Genomic DNA, 22,691 nt, shown 5'->3' on the forward strand with positions numbered 1-22,691 from the left:
CTTCAGCTCTGCACCGCTTACATCTTGAGGCGTGTAAATTGATTGCTGAAGCTCAAACTACTACTTAAGGAGACTGAGACCCCTCTGCCCACTAGTGGTCTCATTCCATTTTACTGCAAAGTCAGGTTGTGTGTGAACTCGAGGGTCAGCCAGCACTTTCATCTCAGAGGTGACAAGTGAATCCACTTACTTGATGCTGTATGAGTGTGAAGGTAACATGAATTCAGCTGCTGCTTCCATTACTGTAATTTGGATTTAATATGTATTCAGATGCATCAGTATATGAACCAAGGTAAGTGAGCTTGTTGCACAGATTGAAATTGGGAGGTGTAATGTTGTGGGTATTACAGAGATGTGGCTGCAAGGGGATCAGGGCTGGGAACTAAATATCCACGGATACACATCCTCTCCAAAGGACAGGCAGTTGGGCGGGGGGGGGGCTAGTGTTACCCTGTTAATAAAAAAAAAATGAAATTAAAGCATTAACAAGAACTGATCTAGAGTTGGAAGATGTAGAATTTGCGTGGATAGAGTTGAGGAAACACGAAGGAAAAGAATAAGCTCATGGGAGTTGAGTACAGGCTTCCCAGCAGTAGTCAGGATGTGGGGAAGAAAATAAATCAGAAGATGGTAAAGGCGTATAAGAAATTACAGTGATCATGTTTTCAATATGCAGGTGGACTGGGAAAAGCAGGATCTTAAAGAAATTTGTGGAATGCCTGAGTTTTTTTTTGAGGAGCTTGTTGTCGTCCATCCAGTCCTGGTGATTTATCTGATGGTTGTTCTTCGATGTGCACTGAGGCGGACTTGATTAGGGAGCTGAAGGTGAAGGAACCCCGAGGGGGTAGTGACCATAAAATGATAGAATTCACCCTGCAGTTTGGGAGGGAGCGGCTGGACTCAGATGTTATGGCAAATCATTTGAGTAAAGCTCAAAAAGAATTAGGGAGGAGCTGGCCAGAGGTGATAGGAAAGGGGTGGGGGGCCTATCAGGCAAGATGGTGTAGGAGCAGTGGCAGGAGTTTCTTGGGTTAATTCAGGAGGTACAGCAGACCTTGATCCCGAGGAAGAAGAACTGTACCAAGGAAAGGACAAGGAAAGTCAGGGACAGCAAAAAAGCAAAACACAATCATACAATGTGGTGAAGATTAGGGGGAAGCCAGAGGATTGGGAAGCCTTGAAAAACCAGCCAAGGATAACTGGAATAGCAATAAAGGGGGAGAAGATGAAATATGAGAAAGCTAACGAGAAATATTAAAAATAAATTGCAAAAGTTTGTTTGGTTATCCAAAATGTAAGAGGCAAGAATGGGCATTGGACCATTGGTAAATGATGCTGGAGAATTACTGATGGGATGGAAAGAACTGGCAGAGGAACTGAGTAGGTACTCTGCATCAGTTTTTGCAGTGGAAGACTTGGAGTCAGGGAGGGTCCCGGAGGTCTGGAAAATGACAAATATAACATTACTCTTTTTTCAGGGAGGGAGGCAGAAGACAGGAAACAACAGGCCGGTTAGCTTGACCTCGCCCCTTGGTAAGATTTTAGAGTCTATGATTAAGGATGGGCCACAGAGGAATGTGGAGGCCAAGCTGTCAAGTGAGTTTAAGACACAGGTTATTCATTAGTCAGGGGATCGAAACCATTACAGGAAGAGGGCAGGAGAATGGGGTTGAGAAACATACAAGCCATGATTGAACGGTGGAGGAGAGACCATGGGCCAAATAGCCTAATTCTGCTGTTTGGCTTACGGTCCTGCTCTTTGATCTCTTAATTTCACTTAGTTGGAATGCTCCATTTGACACATGCATGGCTCTTCCTCACATTGTGCAATTTGAGAAGTACTCGATTTTTACAGAGATTTGATTTCCTTTGCCGGAGAAACACCCGTAACTCTTTCAGCTTATAACAAAAAGATTTTTTTGTCCAAATATCCATACTGCAGGGCACTGATCTATGTCAGACTTGTGGAGCAAATACTTCAGTGTCTTGCTTATTGACTGCTGGAAATGAAGTGTAATTAGTTGTCAGTGTTGTTTGCGGGTGTCAGATGAACTGAGCTGCCAAGTGAAGTGCCAAAATGAGCATTTGTTCAAGGGTAGATTGCCAGGATTGAAATGAGTTTCAGCCCTGCAGTGAAAGAAATAGTGTGATATCTTTACATGAAAATCAGAAGGCATCTTCTTATGGATGATCACACTGGCCTTTTAAAAGCTTTATTTTGTGTTATTTTCAGTGGAGGTATGAAAGCGCAAGACTTCCACAACAGTAGCCATGACACAAAATGGTGCCTTCATGTTTACACTGTGCGTTCTTGAGAACTGAGGATGTGGTAGGAGAGTCAAAGAGTAATATAGCAGGGAAAGAGGGCTTTGGCTCAAACTGGTCCATGCTGACCATGTGTCCACTCAGCTAGTTCCAATTCCCTACGTTTGGTCCATATCCTTCTAAACCCTTCCCATCCATGGACCTATCCGAATGTGTTTTAAATGTTGCTTTTGTACCTGCCTCAAACGTTTTCTCTGGCAGCCTATTCCATTTCCGCACCACTCCCTGCGTGAAGAAGTTGCCCCTCAGGTCCTCCTCAACTGTATTCCCTCTCACCTTAAACCTATGCCCTCTCGTTTTCAATTCCCCATCCCTGGGGAAAAGAATTATATGCATTCATCCTGTCTCTGCCCCTCATGATTTTATGTTCCTCAATAAGGTCACCCCTCATTCTGCTACGTTCCAAGGAATCAAGTCCTATCCTGGCCAACTTCTCCCTATGACTCAGGCCTACTAACCTGGCAATGTTCTCATAAATCTTCTTTGTACATTTTCCAGTTTAACTATGTCTTTCCTATCACACGGTGACCAAAACTGTCTAAATGTTCCAAGTGTGGCCTCACCAACGACTTGGACAACTGTAACATAACGTCCCAACTCTTATACTCAATGCCTCAACCAATGAAGACCAGCATGCCAAATGCTGCCTTCACCACCTTGTCCACCTGTGAAGCCACTTTTTCCAAACTGTGTACTTGTACTTCTCAGTCCGTCTGTTCCACAACACTCCTCAGGACCTTACCATTTACTGTTGTAGCCCTACCTTCACTGGACTTTCCAAAGTGCAACATCTCGCACTTCTCTGTACTGAATTGCATTTGCCAATCCTCAGCCCACTTCCCCATTTGATGGAGATCCCCCTGAAATTTTTGATCACCTTCTTCACTGTCAACAGTACGTCCCAATAATGGGAAGCAAAGGAGAGCGTTCAAGACCAAGTAGGTCTGGATAACAAATACAGTATGTGCTTTTTTTTCTTCATGATCATGTTTGCCTGTCTTAGGAAATGTTTGTTTACCTTTCATTTGTAGCAAACATATGATTTCGCTTTCTCCTCATGGAGAATTAAAGTCTGGCAAAACAGGATATCACTGCAGGAGTGCCTTTGTCTCCTCAGCCCCTTCATCTTCAGATGCCTTATGACTGATCTTTCTCCTTCTGAAGTCAGAAGAGAGGGACTTCACCGATGATTGCACAGTGTGCAGCATCTCAGAGTCAAATAGTTTGTGTCCTCGTGCGGGAGGACCAGGACATCTTTCAGACTTGGCTTAATAAGTGACGTGCAGTTGTTGAAGTGCTTAGAAGAGGCAAATATCCCATATGCCTTCTATCTGAGGCATAGAGTTTAAGAGCAGCGAGGGGGTGCTGGGACTGTATAAAATTTAGCTGGGCCACAGCTCAAGTATGCAGTTCTAAAATCCCCATTGTAGGAGCCATGTGTTTGTGAAGAGGGTGCAGAAGACATTTGCCAGGATGTTGCCTGGATTGGAGTGTTTCAATTAGGAAGAGAGATTGGACAGATTGGGATTGTTTTCTTTGGAACAGGGGAGATTGACAAGATTGAGATGTATAAAATTGAGGGGCATAGACAGGGTTGATGGGAAGAAACCTTTCCCAAACTGGACAGATCAATGATCAGTGGGTCCACAACTGAGGGATAGGAGGTTTAGAGGGGATGTGAACAAAAATGTTTTTATCCAGAGGATGGTGGGAATCTGGAACTTGCTGCCTGTAAGGATGGTAGAGGCAGAATCCTCATAACATTGAACAAGTCTTCAGGCGTGCACTTGCAATGGCAAGGCATACAAGGCTGTAGGCCAAGTGCGAGAAAAGGGGATTAGAATAGTGGCCGGTCAATTGTTTACTTGTGTAAACTCAATGGGCTGAAAGACCTTTTTCAGTGCTTAGACCTCTATGACTGTATAACCTTTGCCTGACGGAACTGCATGGTACTGGCCATGTTTCACAAAAAATGTCCAACCACCACCACTTGACATGGAATGGTGTAGAATGCTCACCATCAACACCCTGGGCTGGGAGTCCAACTGACTCTCCATTTCCTGTCCATCGTTTACAAGGAACAAATCCGGAATGAAATGGAACAACATCTGTTTTCCTGAAGCAGTGCAAATCCAACAACACTTGCTCAACAAGATTGACACCATCAAGGACAAAGCGGTCTTGTTGAATAAACCCATCCACCATCCTATAATTTCACTCCCTTTATTCCAGGCATACAGCTTGACCACAGTGCACTAATAGCCGTACCTCACTGCTCCAGAGATCATGATAAAACCTGTCCATGTGCAAAAATCACACCGTGCCTGACAAGCTGCTACCCAGGACAAAAGCATGCCGCACCAGGTTTACTTCATTGACAGTAAAACTAACAAAATTCTGAAGATGAAAAGTCTGCACTCAAATGTGAAAAATCTTCTTTCTTCTTCTCTCAGTCTGATTTTCCCAGTGGTCAGACTGTTGTCTATACACTGTTGGTTGTGCTTTGCTTTCGTGGTTGAACAGTGAACTTGAGCCTTTTATAAATTCTTCTATTGAAGCCTTTGGGAGTGTTCTGTCTTTTTTTGTTGGTTGGGGGAGGGACTCTAGGATTACAGTTTAAAAGCGATCGAGACATCCCTTTTCAGGATTGAGGTTGCTTCACATCTGTAAATCCGAATAGTTTTAGAAGTTTAGAATTCTTGCGTAAATTACAGTTGTTTAAAGTTTTTGAGAAGATTTGTAGCTCTGGTTGTGGATGAGGTTGCAGACTTGCTCGCCGAGCCAGTGGGCTTGGTCGTGAAGGTTTCATCACTCTGCTAGGTAACGTCGTCATTGAGCCTCTGGTGAAGCGTTGCTGTCCTGTCCCGCTTCTTATTTATATGTCTCGGTTTGCCGGGTGTTTCCTACCACTTCCAGTTCTGTTCCTCAGTGGTTTTTACACAGGGTCTAATTCACTGTTTGTTGATTGAGTTCCAGTTGGAATACAGGCCTCTGGGAATTCCTGGCATGTCTCTGTTTGGCTTGTGTGATTATGGATGTGTTGTCCCAGTCAAACTTGTGTCCCTTGTTGTCCATGTGTAGTGAGACAAGTGAGAATTGGTCGTGTGTGTTGGTGGCTAGTTGGTGTTTGTGTATCCATGTTGTCAGTTTTCTTCTGGTTTGGCCTATGTAGTGTTTCTCATAGTCCTTGCATAGTATTTTAGTTTTATTGATTGGTATAGGTATGGGATCCTTTACATTTGTCAGTAGCTGTCGTAGGGTGGTTGTTGGTTTGTGAGCTACTCTGATACCTAGGGGTCTGAGTCGTCTTGAGGTCATCTCTGAAATGTCCTTGATGTACGGTAGGGTGATTAGTGAGTCTGGTCCTGTTGTGGTCTGTCTCAGAGGTAACAGCGGATTGTGCCTCTCGGGTATCCACTCCTTTTGAAGACTCCATATAAGTGCTTCTGTCTGCTTCGTGTAGTTCCGGGTTGCTGCAATGTGTTGTGGCTCGTTTAAATAGTGTCTTGATGCAGCTCTGTTTGTGGGCGTTGAGGTAGTTGCCAGTGTAATTGATTATCTGGTCCGTATGTGTGTTCTTTTTATATACGCCAGTCTGGAGTACCCGGTTGTTTTTGAGTTCTGCCATTATTTCCAGGAAGGCTTGTCAGTTGTTCTCTTCTTCTTTTGTGAATTTTATTCCCAATGAGGATGTTGTTTTTGTATCGGTGGGTTTCTTCTGGTTTTGTGCGTTTGATAATCACACCGAAACCCGGCATGTCTACAACATTAATTACAGTTGCTTCTAGATGAGGTAGTAGGAACTGCAGATGCTGGAGAATCCGAGGCAGCAAGGTGCAGAGTTGGATGAACACAGCAGGCCAAGCAGCATCATAGGAGCAGAGAGGCTGACATTTCGGGCCCAGACCCTTCATCAGAAAAGGGGGAGGGGAAGGGGGTTTTGAAATAAATAGGGAGAGAGTGGGAGGCGGATAGAAGATGGATAGAGGAGAGGATAGGTGGAGAGGAAACAAACAGGTCAAAGAGGCGGGGATGGAGCCAGTAAAGGTGAGTGTAGGTGGGGAGTTAGGGAGGGGATAGGTCAGTCCAGGGAGGACGGACAGGTCAAGGGGGCGGGATGAGGTTAGTAGGTAGGAGATGGGGGTGCGGTTTGAGGTGGGAGGAAGAACAGGTGAGGGAGGCGGGGACGAGCTGAACTGGTTTTGGGATGCGGTAGGGGGAGGGGAGATTTTGAAGCTTGTGAAATCCACATTGATACCATTGGGCTGCAGGGTTCCCAAGCGGAATATGAGTTGCTGTTCCTGCAACCTTCGGGTAGCATCGTTGTGGCACTGCAGGAGGCCCAGGATGGACATGTCGTCTGCAGAATGGGAGGGGGAGTTGAAATGGTTGGCGACTGGGCGGTGCAGTTGTTTATTGCGAACCGAGCGTAGGTGTTCTGCAAAGCGGTCCCCGAGCCTCCGCTTGGTTTCCCCAATGTAGAGGAGGCCACAACGAGTACAACGGATGCGGTATACCACATTAGCAGATGTGCAGGTGAACATCTGCTTGATGTGGAAAGTCTTCTTGGGGCCTGGGATGGGGGTGAGGGAGGAGGTATGGGGGCAGGTGTAGCACTTCCTGCGGTTGCAGGGAAAAGTGCTGGGTGTGGTGGGGCTGGAGGGGAGTGTGGAGCGGACAAGGGAGTCACGGAGAGAGTGGTCCCTCCGGAAAGCAGATAAGGGTGGGGAGGGAAAGATGTCGATGGTGGTGGGGTCGGATTGCAGATGGCGGAAGTGTCGGAGGATGATGCGTTGGATCCGGGGGTTGGTGGGGTGGTACGTGAGGACGAGGGGGATTCTTTTTTGGTTCTTATTGCAGGGACGGGATGTGAGGGATGAGTTGCGGGAAAGGTGGGAGACACGGTTGAGGGCGTTCTCGACCACTGAGGGGGGAAGTTGCAGTCCTTGAAAAACGAGAACATCTGAGATGTACGGGAGTGGAATGCCTCATCCTGGGAGCAGATGCAGCGGAGGCAAAGGAATTGGGAATAGGGGATGGCATTTTTGCAGTAAGTTGGGTGGGAGGAGGTGTATTCTAGGTAGCTGTGGGAGTCGGTGGGCTCGAAATGGATATCGGTTTCTCGGCGGTTGCCCGAGATGGAGACAGAGGGGTCCAGGAAGGAGAGAGAGGTATTAGAGATGGTCCAGGTGAACTTAAGGTTGGGGTGGAAGGTGTTGGTGAAGTGGATGAATTGTTTGAGCTCCTCGTGGGAGCATGAGGCGGCGCTGATACAGTCATCAATGTAACGGAGGAAGAGGTGGGGTTTAGGACCAGTGTAGGTACGGAAGAGGGATTGTTCCACGTAACCTACAAAGAGGCAGGCATAGCTTGGGCCCATGCGGGTACCCATGGCCACCCCCTTTGTCTGTAGGAAGTGGGAGGAATTGAAAGAGAAGTTGTTGAGGGTGAGGACGAGTCCGGCTGAGCAGATGAGGGTGTCAGTGGAGGGGGACTGGTCGGGCCTGCGGGACAGGAAGAAGCCTTTAGGCCATCTGCATGGGGAATGCAGGTGTATAGGGACTGGACGTCCATGGTAAAGATCAGGTGTTGGGGACCGGGGAGTTGGAAGTTCTGGAGGAGGTGGAGGGCATGGGTGGTGTCACGGACATAGGTAGGGAGTTCCTGGACCAAGGGGGAGAAAATGGAGTCCAGATAGTTGGAGATAAGTTTGGTGGGGCAGGAGCAGGCGGAGACAGTGGGTCGACCAGGGCATTCAGGTTTGTGGATTTTGGGAAGGAGATAGAAGCGGGCGGTGCGGGGTTGGGGAACGATGAGGTTGGAGGCCGTGGGTGGGAGGTCACCTGAGGTGATGAGGTTGTGGATGGTTTGGGAGATGATGGTTTGGTGGTCGGGGGTGGGGTTGTGATCAAGGGGGCGGTAGGAGGAGGTGTCGGAGAGTTGGCGTCTGGCCTCGGCGATGTAGCGGTCAGTGCGCCATACTACAACTGCGCCTCCCTTGTCCGCGGGTTTTATGGTGAGGTTGGGATTGGAGCGGAGGGCTGCACGTTCTGCGGGGGAGAGGTTGGAGTGAGTGAAAGGGGTGGAGAGGTTGAGGCGATTGATGTCTCGACGGCAGTTGGAGATGAAGAGGTCAAGGGAGGGTGGGAGGCCTTGGGGTGGTGTCCATGAGGAGCGGGTATGTTGGAGGTGGGAGAAGGGGTCAGTAGAGGGAGGGTTAGGTTCACGGTTGAAGAAGTAAGCGTGGAGCGGAGGCGGCGGAAAAACTGCTCAATGTCCAAACGTGAGCGGTATTCGTTGATATGTGGGTGGAGGAGGACAAAAGTAAGCCCTTTACTGAGGACTGACCGTTCGTCCTCAGTAAGGGGGAGGTGTGGGGGGATGGTGAAGACTCGGCAGGGCTGGGTGCTATTGACAAAAGTAAGCCCTTATTTCAGAACCCCCTTCCCCTCCCCCATTTCTGATGAAGGGTCTAGGCCCGAAACGTCAGCCTTTCTGCTCCTATGATGCTGCTTGGCCTGCTGTGTTCATCCCGCTCTGCACCTTGTTGTCTCTTGCTTCTCGATGAGTTGTATTTTTAAAATTTGAGGTTGATAAGTTTTTTTAATCCGCAGGTACTGAATTACGTCCTCTTGTACTGTTGGCCTAACAATAGTCTTTTTCCTCTTGGACGCTCACAGTTTCAGAAGGCAGCTCACCAGTACTGTCTTGAGTGATTAGAGCTGGTATTTTAGCCAGCAATATGTACATCCTACCGTTGAACAAAGAGTTCAGTTCTTTATTGATGTCTCCCTAACTGTCTCTCAAAAGTTGTTTTAAATTACAAATGTCACCATATACTTTGTTTAGATTTTTGAAGTTGTTGGTGGAGTGGAGAGGTACATGTTGTCGGTAAGGGGTATGAGAGGGCAATGGTAGGGAAGGAAATTTCATGGGTATTATAATATTGGGATGTTGTCCCCAAAACGAAGATGGGCTGCTTAATCAGCTCACCTCTGCACCCACACTTCACCAGCTCTGCTGTGTCCAATGTAAGGTTCTTGAATAGTGTCCTTCCCCAATCTACTATAGACAAGGATCATCCTTTTTTCTGTTTATGCAGCTCCGCTATATGGCCCATTTTCTGCATATAGTTATATTTCAATGAAAGGTGGAAAGTACAAGTGCAGGTTATTTGTGTTTAACAGGGTTTCATTTTAAAATATGGGTTTTTATTTGGTAACTGCTTGTACTGTTCAAAGGTTGCCATCAATTATTGCTGTTGTTTTATGTACTTACAATGTTACTCTGCACTGGGAGAAATAGTCTGATGCGCATGAACAAATCCTAGTTTCTGAGCTTCTGCAAAAAGCGGTAGATTTATCAAAGCAATCTGCCAGAATTTAGAGTTGTGAGGTCATTTAGTAACTACTATTGGCAAGATGTCTCAGCACAAAGTGTTTGATGTAATCTCGGTCGAAGTATTTTGCGTTGTTGATAAATGTACCTTTTATCACCCTGGAGTAACAATCAATGATACAGCAGCCAAAGTTTGGTAGGTGGCTTTTGCCAACTTGCAGTGGCTTGCTTTGAAGAACATTTGTTGGAAGAAGCATCTTAAAATGGCACACATTGACTTTTGTATAACGTATGTGCATTTTATATTCTCGAGTTCCTGACTGTTCAGTAGTACAGGTCTTGTAGAAAATGAGACTGCAGTTGTACATTGACATCTTTACAATGTGTATCCAATCATGGCCGAGTTTTATGCCATTGTCTATTCCGGTGCATCAGTCAATGCCAGCTGGTCTGTCCGGTTTTATTTCTTCCTTGAGAATTTGTAACGATCGGTGCAACTGAGTTAGTCACTCAGCTATTTCAAAGGGCACTTGAGAGTTGACCACATTGGTGTGGGTCTGGAGTTACGTGTAGGCCAGATCAGGTGAGGATGGCAGTTTTGTTTTTTCTTCCTGAAGCACATTAGTGAGCTTACCTCAGGACTGGTTATTCTTCAACTGTCATGGCAGCAGATGCAAGAATAGTCGAAACACAGGAGAGTTCATTTTTTCTGAGTCGTGGCTTTGGGTAGGGTTCTGTCAAAACTGCTCCCATCTGTGGTGGTCCAGCCCCCTGCTCTACTATACTGTGTTTTCTCAACCAGATGAGGCATCTCCTTCCTGGTCATCATGTGTATGTGGGGGAGAAGGTTCTGGTTAACTGGCTTCTCATTCAACAAGAAAGCATAACGGGCTTCTTGTTATCAGCATTGATCTCTACTTTCTGAACTCCTGTTTAAATCTGCAGAGAAGGACCCTGCTTTGCCACATCCCCCTCAACATCTTCTCTTGTACCCTGGCTGTCTTTTGACTCTTGTTGGTCTGAGCTCAACCCTTTTAATTTTGAGGACTTAACCTGGGTTATCCCAAACATTTGGATTTACTGCTATATACAGAGCCAATGAAGCACAGCCAGCTTTCTGCACCTTTGCTGAATTGTGCCATTCTCAGGCATGCCATTCTTTCTCTGGGAGCCAGGCAGAACTTCTTTTTGCTCAGTGGGTCCCTTTCTGCCACCTTGATTTCCTCTGGGTCCTGCCTTTGGCAGGCCCTAGCTTGGATCCTTAAAGAACTGTGGCTGCTCACGGTGTCTCTCTGACCTTGGCCTTTGGTGATTACTCTGACTTCATAGCTGTCCAGGTCATTCCAGAGTCAAAAGAAGTCTCTCCCTGTTAGTGATAGCTCAGCAGCAGTACCCATACTGACTAGGCCCAAGGCAGAGCAGTGCTGCAGGTGAACTTGGTGGAAGGCAAATAGTTTTTCCACCCATCCCTCTAGTCTGAGACTTGGCGTTCAGACCAGACTCTGGATGGGCGAGGGCTTCAAACGTTTTTGGAATGGGTAGTCTCGGTGTCTCTGAATTATCCTCAGGGAGGAGCACAGAAGACAAAATCCTGCGGCCTTCCCACAATTTCCTGGCCACATGTCAGGCAATCTCTTTCCAGTGACGAGGTACCATGTGGATGCTGCCTTCTGGCGTATCTCTCCCAGGACTGGTCTGGTGGGTGCTCACCGTCCTATTGGCTCCCTTTTTAATCTCCAGCATTCAGGCCTATGGTGTCTTATTGTATTACAGTGGGGCTGGGCTGGTAACTGGGTGACCCCCTTAAAGGCTGGAGGTGGACTTCACACACCATTGCTTGCATTTCCATTCTGGTGTATGGCTCCTCTTTGATTCACCTTGCCCCTCCGACAATCCCACTGAATTTGTGGTTCACTCAAAGTGTCAGCCTTGGTGCTTCAATCTGATCTCACCCATAAGCCCCTCAGCAGCATCTCGAGCTGGGGACTCACTCCTTCTCTAAGTGCGCAGGTTAGTGAAGCAGGCAGTTTTCAAAAACTGACTGCAACTTGCAGCACACCAATGAGGAATTATTTATCTTGTCAGAGTTGACCCACCTGCTGAAAGCTGTTTGTTTTCACCTTTCAGCATCTTGATAACTGTTCCATGGGTTCCTTGTGCACACTCCTGAGTTACTAGCAACACAATGTGGAGCTGGAGGAACACAGCAGGTCAGACAGCATCAGAGGAACGTTGACTCTGACTCCAGCATCTGCAGTTCTTGCTATCTCTGAATTACTAGCTGCATCTTTCTGGGACCAACTCATTTTTAGGTTAGGGGCCACTTTTTGTCTGCTCAGAATCAAGAGACATAGAATCCCTCCAGTATGGAAACAGACCTTGAGGCCCAAAGAGTGCGCACCAATCCACCCAGACACCACCCACCAACACCACCCCCACCACCCTCCCCCCTCCCCACACCCTCTGTTTACACCCTGCACATTCCTAGACTCTGGGCAATTTAGCATGGCCATACCACCCAACCTGCACATCTTTGGGCTGTGGGAGGAAACCAGGGCACCCAGAGAAAAGCCACACAGACAGGGGGAGAATGTCCAAACTGCGCACAATCGCCCGAGGCTGAAATTGAACCCGGGTCCCAGGTACTGTGAGGTAGCACATGCTAACCACTGAGCCAGGGTGCCACCCCTCAGGCTTAGCACAGATCATAGTACTATGGCTTTCGCTTTTAACTGACTTTGACTTCTGTGCTTACACATTTCTTGTAGTCAATGCAACTAATCTTCTATCTTATTGAAAGCAGTGGCAAAAATTTCACATGATCCCCTTCAAATTTAGCAAAAAAACTCACTTGCTCTCTTGCTGACGCTCTCTCTCTCTCACACACACACTGTCTCATGTCTTCCATGTCTCTTTGCCTTCCCCCTTACATTTTCAGTTTTTTCTCTACTGGTCATGGGGTGTGGGTCATCTTCAGAAGGCAATTCATCAAATTCCTGTTCTCGAATGGAACTGTGTCTTGTTGCTCAGGCAGCAATTAAAACAATTTCATTCCATTTAACCCCAACAGTTTCATTTCCAATATCCTAGCTGTGCCCTTTTCTACGGTTTCTGTTCACCATGGTTGATATTTCAGCATTTGAACTAACCTGTTTTCCAAACACCTTTCCACAAAGCCTGCCATTTTCTCATGTTGGAGGAAGAAACTTCTGCTGAGGTTGCTCATTTTGTTTTGCAAATTACTTAAGCTATTCAATTTTCTCCTTTTAGTTTCCAAGCACTTTATTTTGACTTGTTTATTATCCTTGGACTTCTGTAAAATTTTACATCCTTTTGGTCAAATGTTTTCTTCCTTTTGTTTCACAGAATTGTTATGCTGTAGAAGGCAGCCATCTAGCCCACCATGTCTGCATTCTTCAAACGAGCCTCGTGACTTAGTGCCATTCTTTTGGCCTTTCCCAATAAAGCTGCGCATTATTTCTATATCACTAATCATCTCATGCCCTCTTGTGTGATTAGATTCAACCTACCTCGACCACAACTCCAGGCAGTGCATTCCAAATCCAAACCACTCACTCCTCGCAGTCATCTTTGACAAATCACTCAGTCTGTCCCCTCTCATTCTTCTTCCATTTATGAGCAGGGAGTTCTCCAAGGAAAACATTACTGACTTGACCAATCTGTTTTCTCAACTGAACTTCATCAACCCTGGAACCCTTTAGCCTTTAGAACGTGTTCACTTCCCTCTGAAAGTGTGACACCCAGAACTGTATGATGTGTAACTAGTTTATTAAACAGATTCAGCATCATTTCCTGCTGCTGTCATCTGTGCTCCTGCAAATGAAACCGAGGTTACTCTGTACTTGATTAATTGCACTCTCCCCTTCTCTCTCTCTTTATCTATGAGAAAATCCTCATTTACAAAATCAGAATGTCCAGATGAAAAGAATTTACATGGAACTTGAATGACACAGCACCTTATCACAGACTATAAACATCTCATTTAATTCACAGCCAGTGAATTACTTTTAAAACACAATGACTATTGTCATGTAGGCAAACACAGTAGCAATTGCACACGCAGCAAGCACAGGAAACAAAGTAAATCCTCAGTTCAACTGACTGTGGAAATGCTGACTGAGAGTGCCGTAATGACCAGGAATAACAGAACTGCAAAGCTCCCTCCTTATTCAAATTGGGCTGTGGGATCTTGTTTATTCACCTGAGCGGCTAGATGAAGACTGACTTTCATGTCTCATCCAGAAAACAGTGTCCCAAGCTGTGTAGTACTCCCTCAGGTACTGTGCTGGGACTGTCAACTTGGAGTTTCTGCTTTGGTTTCAATCATTTAGAATCCAATCATTTCACCCACATGATTTGAAGAAGCGAAGCACACATAAATAGCAATAAACTACCAATTTTTTTTCTCAGCATTTGGTGATTGCTAGCCAGGCTGTCATTTATTTCCCACCCTTAACTGGCCCTTGAGAAAGTGATGCCGAGATGTCTTTGTGAACCACTGCAGTCTGTGTGGTGTAGGTACAGCCAAATGTGAGGGTCTCGACAGACTCGTCAGGGAATTGCAGCATTTTGGCAGGGCAGCAATGAAGAAACAGGGGTCAGGTTGTCAGGCAGCATAGTGAGTGATGTGGTGAGGGAAATTTGGAGATGCTTGTGTTGCCTGATGTAGAAGTTCTGGTGAGATGCTTCAGTCAGTGTTGTCTTGTACACACTGCTTCCATTCTGTAAGAACTCTCTCATTTTTCTATTTTTATTTCAGAGTTCCAGCACCTGCAGTATTTTATTATTATTTGCTTTTCTAACTTGACAGTTTTGAAATAGCAGATGGTTGAGTGGGTCAGTGCTGCTCCATTCCATGTTAACTGACGAGAGCAACCCAACTCTGGACTTGATTGAGGAAAAGCCTTTGGCTTGGATAAGACAACAGCAACCTGTCTTGGTGCACTCTGTAAATACTCAAGACAGTGAAGCAGAAGTTTATTTCAAGAAAGGAAACTGCAAACAACTCCTGAGCTGCTGGCTTGGCAGTGATTCCGCCCCTTCCCGAAACCCCCTCAAAGCCTTCCAGGCTGCAGACACCAAGTTTGACTTCCAAATTTCACTTTCAAAAGCAAGGGCATTGCTAAACTTGCATCCCTTGTTTGTTTTGTGTTCAAGTTGTCACGAATTGAATAATCTTTTCATCTGTTCCAATTCTATATCCCCTCGTAACTGTGCTTGTTCTGAAATTTCCCACGCACCTGAGTGTGTGAAATAAACCCTATTCCTGGTTTAATTTTTCTGTGATATTGTGGTCCTGACAATGTCAAGAGCTGCACACAAAGGGAGTAAGGAAAATAGACCCTTACCCTGGTTCAAAACAAAAAGTTGGATAAGTTAAATAACAACCTGCTTACGGCAGGTACTGAGAATGAAGGAGAGAGATTTGTTTGAAAACTCATAATCTGTCCATGTCAGGAATTGGGATCACCTTGTCTGCTGGTAGTGAAACAAGTGACTTCACCTTGTCGCGCAGTAAACCGTTCTTTGCAGAATCCTGTGTAAGCTGTGATATTTAACAAGTTGGCCCTGCTCGGTCCCATTGTGGAGTGTTTATTTCCTGCTCCTCTTCCATTGTTTTATGTCTAAACATAAACCCCCCACTCTCTCTTTTTCAACAGCTTTCCTGGATTCATCAACTCTACAGTTGTTTTTCGATTTGTACCATTCCATCCCTCCATCGCTGTCCCCTCTGGTGAGTTGTACTTCTCTTTATCAATGTCCAGAGATGTAAAGGAGCTTGACAAGTGTGACATAACCATGAGTGAGTTGTTGAAATGTTTAATTTGTGATGCTGATCTTCCCCATCCCAGATCCTGCAGCATGCAGAGATGGTGACTCATTTCTGAACTCTGTCTCTGTGAGTTACACTGCACACCAAGTAATCTCAGGAAGCAGTTCAGGCTCTTGTTCCCATCGCGTGGTTTCTAATGGATTATTGTGTTCTAAGTTGGTCTTTAACCACCAGTGTTTTAGCATCAAGAACCCCCTTGCCCAGCCTTTAAACTCAGTCCATCATGTATAAAATAGAACTCGTTTGTTTGGGGGCCAGAATGCCTTCCGCTGAGGGTCCTATTCTTGAGCACAACAAGAGAAGGAGCCAGTCAGCTCTGAAACCTGCTCCACTATTCAATTGCTGATCTGTCTCTTCACTCCTTCAGCACGCCTTGGTTCATGAGCCCTTATCTTTTCATTGAAAGGATGAATTTTGGGTTTGAAATTTTGTAGGGGGCAGTGTTTCAGATTTTCAGTGTTCTCATTTGAAGCGCTTTCTGATTTTACTACGAAATAAGCTCACCCTAATTTAAAGGTGTAGGTGTCTTGTTGTGGACCTACCCAGCTAAACAAATAGTTCTTTTAAATGCACCCTATGAAATCATGTTGAACACTTGGATCCACATTTTCACTTTTCATTCCTGCTAGTACATTGCCGTATCTCTCACCTCACCCTCCTGCTTCTTACTCTGTTATGTGGGCCCATGACAATGCTGGTTGATTGTCTTTCAAATCCAACAATGCTGGATTTGATCGGCACTTTTACAGCTGGATGCCCTTCCTGCTACTAACTCGCTGTCTCTTTGTGAGCTGAGGACAGACACTCCTATCTCATGTGTGCCTGTATCACTGCTAGGCTTTTCTGTGACTGGCAAGACCTCAAACCTAGAGCTTTTCAACTCAGAGGTGAAAGTGGTAACAAATGTGATGAGTAAAGGCAGATTAGGCATTTATCTGTCTGAATTGAGGGGAAAAAAGTTTAGGGCAAGATTAATGGTAACTTCCTCGATTTCCTTATATCAAAACAAGCCGAGCTGGTTCAATCTGTTTGATCAAATTACCAGCAGAGCCGGTTATCTGTCTTATCATCTGCACTGCCCTTGCTTTAGCTACTGCTTTGCTCCCACGTGGCATATTAAGGTTATGATGCTTAGTTGATCATCCTGAAGAGCAAGCAGTTAAGATGGAGATGAGGAGGATTTGGAATCTCAAAAGGCCATTTGTCTTTGACATCCTCTTCTCTGAAATACAGCAGAGGCTGAGTCAGATAGATCCTTGATCCACCACTTGGTTGAGGATTATGGGGGACAGTAAAAAAAAAAAAAAAAAATGAAATGAAGGTTAGGTCAGCATGATCTCATTGAAGCCTTGATGGCCTGAATGGCCTTCTGTTCCTATTTGCTAGCATTATATAGCATTTTCTCCCTGAATAACCTTCAATAATTCCCTTTCCCCTTCCCAACTGTCTCCTCATTGCCACCAAGAAGTGCCTTACCAACGACTTTGCCAAGGTTAAGGCTTGAGACCAAGATGTAGAACATTTGTGCAACTGTCTCTGTTGCTTCCCCAGCCTCACTTAATCACTAAGCTGAACCTCTCATGGTTTGCCCCTGCATTTATATTTTACCTCGGTTTTGATCTCCCCTTTCCAGGGTTCATCACGCTTGTGAGGCCCAAGTGCTCATCTCTTGTCATTTCTCTTCCCCTGCTGATCGCCTGACTGGTTTTCGCGACTGTTCTGCAAGCTAATAGTATGTCATTCCCACTTCTCAGATACTGCCCCCTTCCTGTTTTTGCTGCTGACATTACTTAGTCTGTTAAACAAAGCGCTTCGACTACTTCTGTCCAAGCAGACTGTGAGAGATGTGCTTCAAATACAGTAAAAAAAAAAAAAAAATCTTTCTTTTTATTAGAGCTGTATTCATTTCCTGCCATGCTTTTCCCCATCATGGTTTGATAATAGCTTTCCATAATCAGATGGCTGCTTCCTTACCAAGAGCAATACATGGACAACTTGCTGAATTGATGAATGCTGGTCACGACTCAGTCAAGGAACCATTAATAAATTATGTTTATCCCCTGATAGTCAGTCTGTTCTCTTTGTCGTCGAGGTCCACAGCACAGTTAAGAGGCCCTTCAGCCCATCAAGTCTGTGCTAGCCCAAGACCATCTTTGAACTAACCTCATCCCCTTTACCAGCACTTGACCATAGCCTTGTATGCCTTGGCATCAACAAGATGTACTGCACAAATTGACCAAAGCTCCTTGGACAGTATCTCTCAAACTCCTGAGCACTTCCATCTTGAAGGACAAGGGCAGATACATAGGAACACCACCACCTGCCACTTCTCCTCCAAGCCACTCAACGGCCTGGCTAAGATCCTGGAATTCCCTCCCTAAGGGCACTGTGGGTCACTCTTGAGCTAGCAGTGAAGTTGCTTGGATTACTGACCCCATGGTGTTCATGCTAGCAGAGAATTGCTGCATCACAAGGCTCAAGTTAGAGAGCCCATGTCCCTGTCCTGGACATGGAACATGCTTGGAAAGTTGAAATCGCATTTGCTCCACATGCAATCTCACAGCTCAGAAGGAGAGCATTCAGCCCATTGTGCTAGTCCTTGCTCTTTAAAAGGATTGTCCAGTTAGTTCCACTGTCTGTTGTTCCCTGTAATAGTTCAAATCTCTTCCCATCAAGCATTGATGGATTCCTCATTCATTCCAATTGCTGTTAAATCTGCCTCCTTGCAGCAACGCAGTCCACATCAAGACAATCCAGTCTGTGGGAGTAAGTTTTCCAAATTGTCCCTGGATTTTCTGCCAAGTATTTAAAATCAGTGTGTTCCAGTTGTTGACTTTCTAATATGACTGCAATCTTGCTGCGTTAAAATTCCCCATAATTTTAATAACATCTGTAACATGGTTGTTTTTTTTGACCTTATTCATTCATGGGATGCTGGTGTCACTCTGTCCCAGCATTTATTGCCCGTCCCTAGTAGCCCCTTCAGAAGGTGGTGGTGAGCTGCCTTCTTGAACTGCTGCAGTCCATTTGCTGTAGGTTGACCCACAGTGCCCTCAGGGAGGGAATTTCAGGATTTTGACATCCAAACCAGGATGGTGAGTGGCTTGGACGGCAATTGTCAGGTAGCTGTTTCCAGTCTCTGCCCGTGTTATTGAATCAGCTCTTGATCATCAGAATTATTGTCACTTCAGTTGATATTATCGCCACGTTGTATCCGGCTTCATTCCTGACCCTTGTTTTCTCCTCCTTCCAGGTGTTATCTTGTTTAGTACAAATTGCTTCTGTCCGAAGATCGCTATTTAACAACGCAGAAAGAGCCAAGTTTCTTTCGCACTTAGTGGATGGAGTGAAGAGGATATTAGAAAATCCACAGGTAAAAGATGATAAACCGAGGATTTCTTAAACCAGTTGATTGAGCAGAATCATCGGGGGAGTCTTGGTTGAATCTTCCCCCTTTTAGGTCTGATCAGGGTAGTGTCTTTGCGAACAACTTGGAAGCACTTTCATGCTGTTTATGGGACAGTGCTATATGACTATGCAGCTGTAGATAGCTCTGGACCATCTTCTCACTCGCACATTCCATGCCCGAAGAAGAATACAGGTGTATGGAGTCTCTTCAGGTTTGTGTTGCACAATCATGAAACACATTGGCCTTGAGTGGCTTGTTTCTGTGACTGAATTTTGTGGTGGCAGCATGGACCCCCAAAGACAGACTGCAAAGCTGAGGGCATTCCCTGCTCAACATTCCATGAGATTCCTGCTCCGCTTAGTCAGCTGCCAATGGGGCTCCAACCTTTTGAAGAGCAGAGATGCCACCTCCATCCCATGAGGCATGGACTGACCTGCCACTGGTAAAATACCAACACTGGTGGTGTGGGAAATGAAAGAAGCCCTTAATTTGCCACATAGTGTCTCTGTTGGCCTCTGGGTAGACCTGTGTTCTTAATTGCTGCAGCTCAAACTCCATTCTGTTATCAAGATAGTGAGCACTCTAAATGCCCCACCTGCCCCTTCTCCCACACGGTTCCTCGAGGCCTGGTAATATTTGTCCTTGTTTCCCTGATTGTCGTTGTTCTCAATAAAAAACCAAAAGAACTGTGGATGCTGTATATCAGGAACAAAAACAAGTTGCTTGAAAAGCTCAGCAGGTCTGGCAGCATCTGTGAAGAGAAAAATCAGAGTTTATGTTTTGGGTCCAGTGACCCTTCCTCAGAACTGATAGTAGCTGGGAAAACGTCAGTTCATCTGGAGAAAATAGGAAGGAGGATGGGATAGGGAGTAAACTAGCCCCCAACCCCACACACCAGGCCTTGTTATCTCACAGCCTGCTGCCTATTGTTAGTCACTAACCATCCCCATTAACAACTAATCATCCTCCTAGCCAGATTGTTACCAACTCCTTGGCCTATCCAACTGCTCTTCTGTCTTCCTGTGGGCTCTCTCCTGTCGTTTACTCCCTAGCCCATCTCCCTCCCTATTTTCTGCATATAAGCCAATGTTTTCCAGAAACTTGTGTTTTTGTTGTTGTAGTAGTAGTTTTTCTCACCTGTGTCTCTTGGCGACCAATTATCTGCCTTTTCAAATAAAAAATAGGAACTTTTCATTGTCCTTTGCGCTCCTCAAATCTATTCTGTACCATTCAGTGAAATTGTGGCTCAAAATCCCTAACTAGTCCGGTTACCAAAACTGTTGTCATCTCAGAAGTGAAATGTTTCATTGTAATTGAAGATGAATCTTAAGTACATTCAACATATCCTTCCCTTCTCTGTAATGATGTTGAATATATTTGCATCTCATTTCATGTTTACTCTGAGCTTTTCTTCTCTTCAGCACAAGTCTTCCTGTTCACCTGCTGCATGCTGTTTGCTGTTTGCTTTTCTTGATTATTTTGGTGAATACATCATATAGTGAAAGCAGGATTAGTTAATTCATTATACTGTACTGTTACTGATGTTTCAACGCACTTGGCAAATGTCACTGTGTCACTATGTTGCTGTTGTCAATGAAGCAAGAGAGCTTGAAGGCTGATCTGGTGGGGTTGTGGAGTGAATGTTTGATCAGAGCTTTTGAAGTTCATAGCCACTTGGGCGCAGTCCATGCATTAAGAGTACAGACTTGTTTAACCTATCTGGTATTGGTCATTCTAGTTTCCCTGGAGTAGATGCCTGCTTTGCTGTTTGCCTCAGAAAACAGTGCAAGTAATAAAAAAAACTAATGGAGAATTGTCAAGACCAATGCATGGATCTTGTGGTGGAAATCAAGCCCCACTATTCTCAGAGTTGTCACAGTGTGAACAAAAGATTTATCCAACTATCCAAAGTCTAGATTGATACTTAGACTTCAGGAATTGCGTTGTGAGGAGACACTCGACACATTGGCTGTTTTCTGTGCAATTTAGAAGATTAAGGGATGATCTGATTGAAATCTTGAAGATTTCAAACAGGTAAAGATAAAGTATTTCAACGGGTTGCAGAATCTAGAACTACGGGGCATAGTCCGAGAGTTAGGGCCAGAGCATTCAGCAGAGATATTAGGAAGCACTTGGGGACACAAAGGGTGAGAGAGGTTTCGAACTTTCTTCCACAAGCAGCACTAAATGCTAGATCAGTTGTTGGTAATAAAACAGATACACAAACGTTTGCTCAGCAACATATTAAGGGATTTGGACCAAAGGCAGGGATCGGGAGTTAGACCACAGATCAGCTACAATCTCATTGAATGGTAGGATAGGTTCAGAGAGCTGAAATGCCGACTCCTTTTTCTGTATTCCTCACTTTAACTGTCTCATAAAACCAGATTAAAAGAAAACAATCAACAGTTTTCTGTACCCACAAGAAAACAGCTATTTATTGTAAACAAAATGTTTTCAACTGATAGCAGAGAAGAAACAAATTATTCGCTTACAATTCCTGATACATTAAATACTACCCCTTGGGAAGACATAAATATTACTGGTGGGAAAGAGCAAGGTAGAAAAGTCATTGAAACACAGTTCTGGCACCAGTCTGGATTACAGTGTCAATTCCCAGTTGCGATGTTTTCCTTCAGTTCCCTTCTGATCCTTTTTGACTTTTTGAGAAGAACATGATGTTGTGGTCATGCTGATTTTCATCCTTTCACTGAGCTTTCTGTCTTTCAGTGTCTCAAAAGGTATTTTTTTCCTTTTTCCTTTCATGACAGTATTTGCAGGGAGAGAGAGACAAACTAACTGCTTGGGATTTTCTTTTACTCTCATAAAAGGGAGAGAGAAAGAAGTGCTTATTCCTTCACAGGCTGGATGTATTGTCCAATCACAGCTGTAGCCTCTCACCTGGAAACCAATGAACAGTTCATCATTCTGCTGAATACTTCTGAATGAACACACACACGTGTGCATACACTCCTGGTTAATAAAAATTAATCAGATATCTGTCACTGAACAAAACCGCCCTGCCTGAACTCACATTCATGAATCAAGAAATGTAGCATTGTATCCCACTGTTTGCATAAGGCAATGTTGTAGGTATAGTAGCATTTTGGTTTAAAACTGCAGCATCATTTTCCATTGTCCTTTGCTTTGAAGGCTGATGTTTTTCCACTGTTAAGTCTGTAGTCCAAAACAAGTGGTGCTAGCAGAAAGAGAAGCTTGTGAAATGTGGATGTAAGACACATGCTTAAAATTCCATAGATACAGCACAAGATGAATGAAAAGGTCTTCAAAATTGCTAAAGCAAACAGGGTTTGTGGAAGTGGCACCCGGGAAAGACAATGTCAATATGTTGGCCGTTTGATCAAAGCTGATGAAGCCCAAGGGGAGGGCAGCAGAAGGAGGGTGGATTCGGACGGAGTTGGGCAATGGATGTCACTAAGAGGTTACAGAAGAGTGATGGTCAGCGTGAGAGGATGGTGCAAGACGGACAAGCAGGAGATGCTGTGACAGCAGATCACAGGGTAGGAGAAGCGATTAACAAGACAGTCCAAGAATCATAAGGGGTTGGGATGTGCGGGTGGAATCAAAATACAGTCCCTGTATCATGATGTCAGTACTCGTGCTCCTGGGTACTTTTTCTGCATTATTAGCGCACAAATGCAAATTCTGGCTTAATTGTTTTCAACCTGATGTACGTGGGTGAGCTATTACCAAACGGTTAGACCATCTCGTCTTACTGATGTTTTCACCTTTTGCTGTCAGAAA

At 45.1% G+C, this 22,691-nt stretch overlaps 1 protein-coding gene across 2 annotated transcripts in view; it reads left to right on the forward strand.

The window, feature by feature from the left end:
• The window catches only part of xpo7 (exportin 7), a 96,579-nt gene that overhangs the window by 44,627 nt on the left and 29,261 nt on the right, over window positions 1-22,691 (forward strand). For both annotated transcript variants that reach the window (XM_048618567.1, XM_048618568.1), the window contains exons 8-9: window positions 15,345-15,418; window positions 18,771-18,890. In XM_048618567.1, coding sequence (XP_048474524.1) covers window positions 15,345-15,418; window positions 18,771-18,890 — 194 coding nt within the window. The remainder of the gene's footprint in view (window positions 1-15,344; window positions 15,419-18,770; window positions 18,891-22,691) is intronic.

This window comes from Rhincodon typus, chromosome 40 (genome assembly GCF_021869965.1).
Source record: "Rhincodon typus isolate 14 chromosome 40, sRhiTyp1.1, whole genome shotgun sequence".
In the NCBI taxonomy this organism is placed as follows: Eukaryota; Metazoa; Chordata; class Chondrichthyes; order Orectolobiformes; family Rhincodontidae; genus Rhincodon; species Rhincodon typus.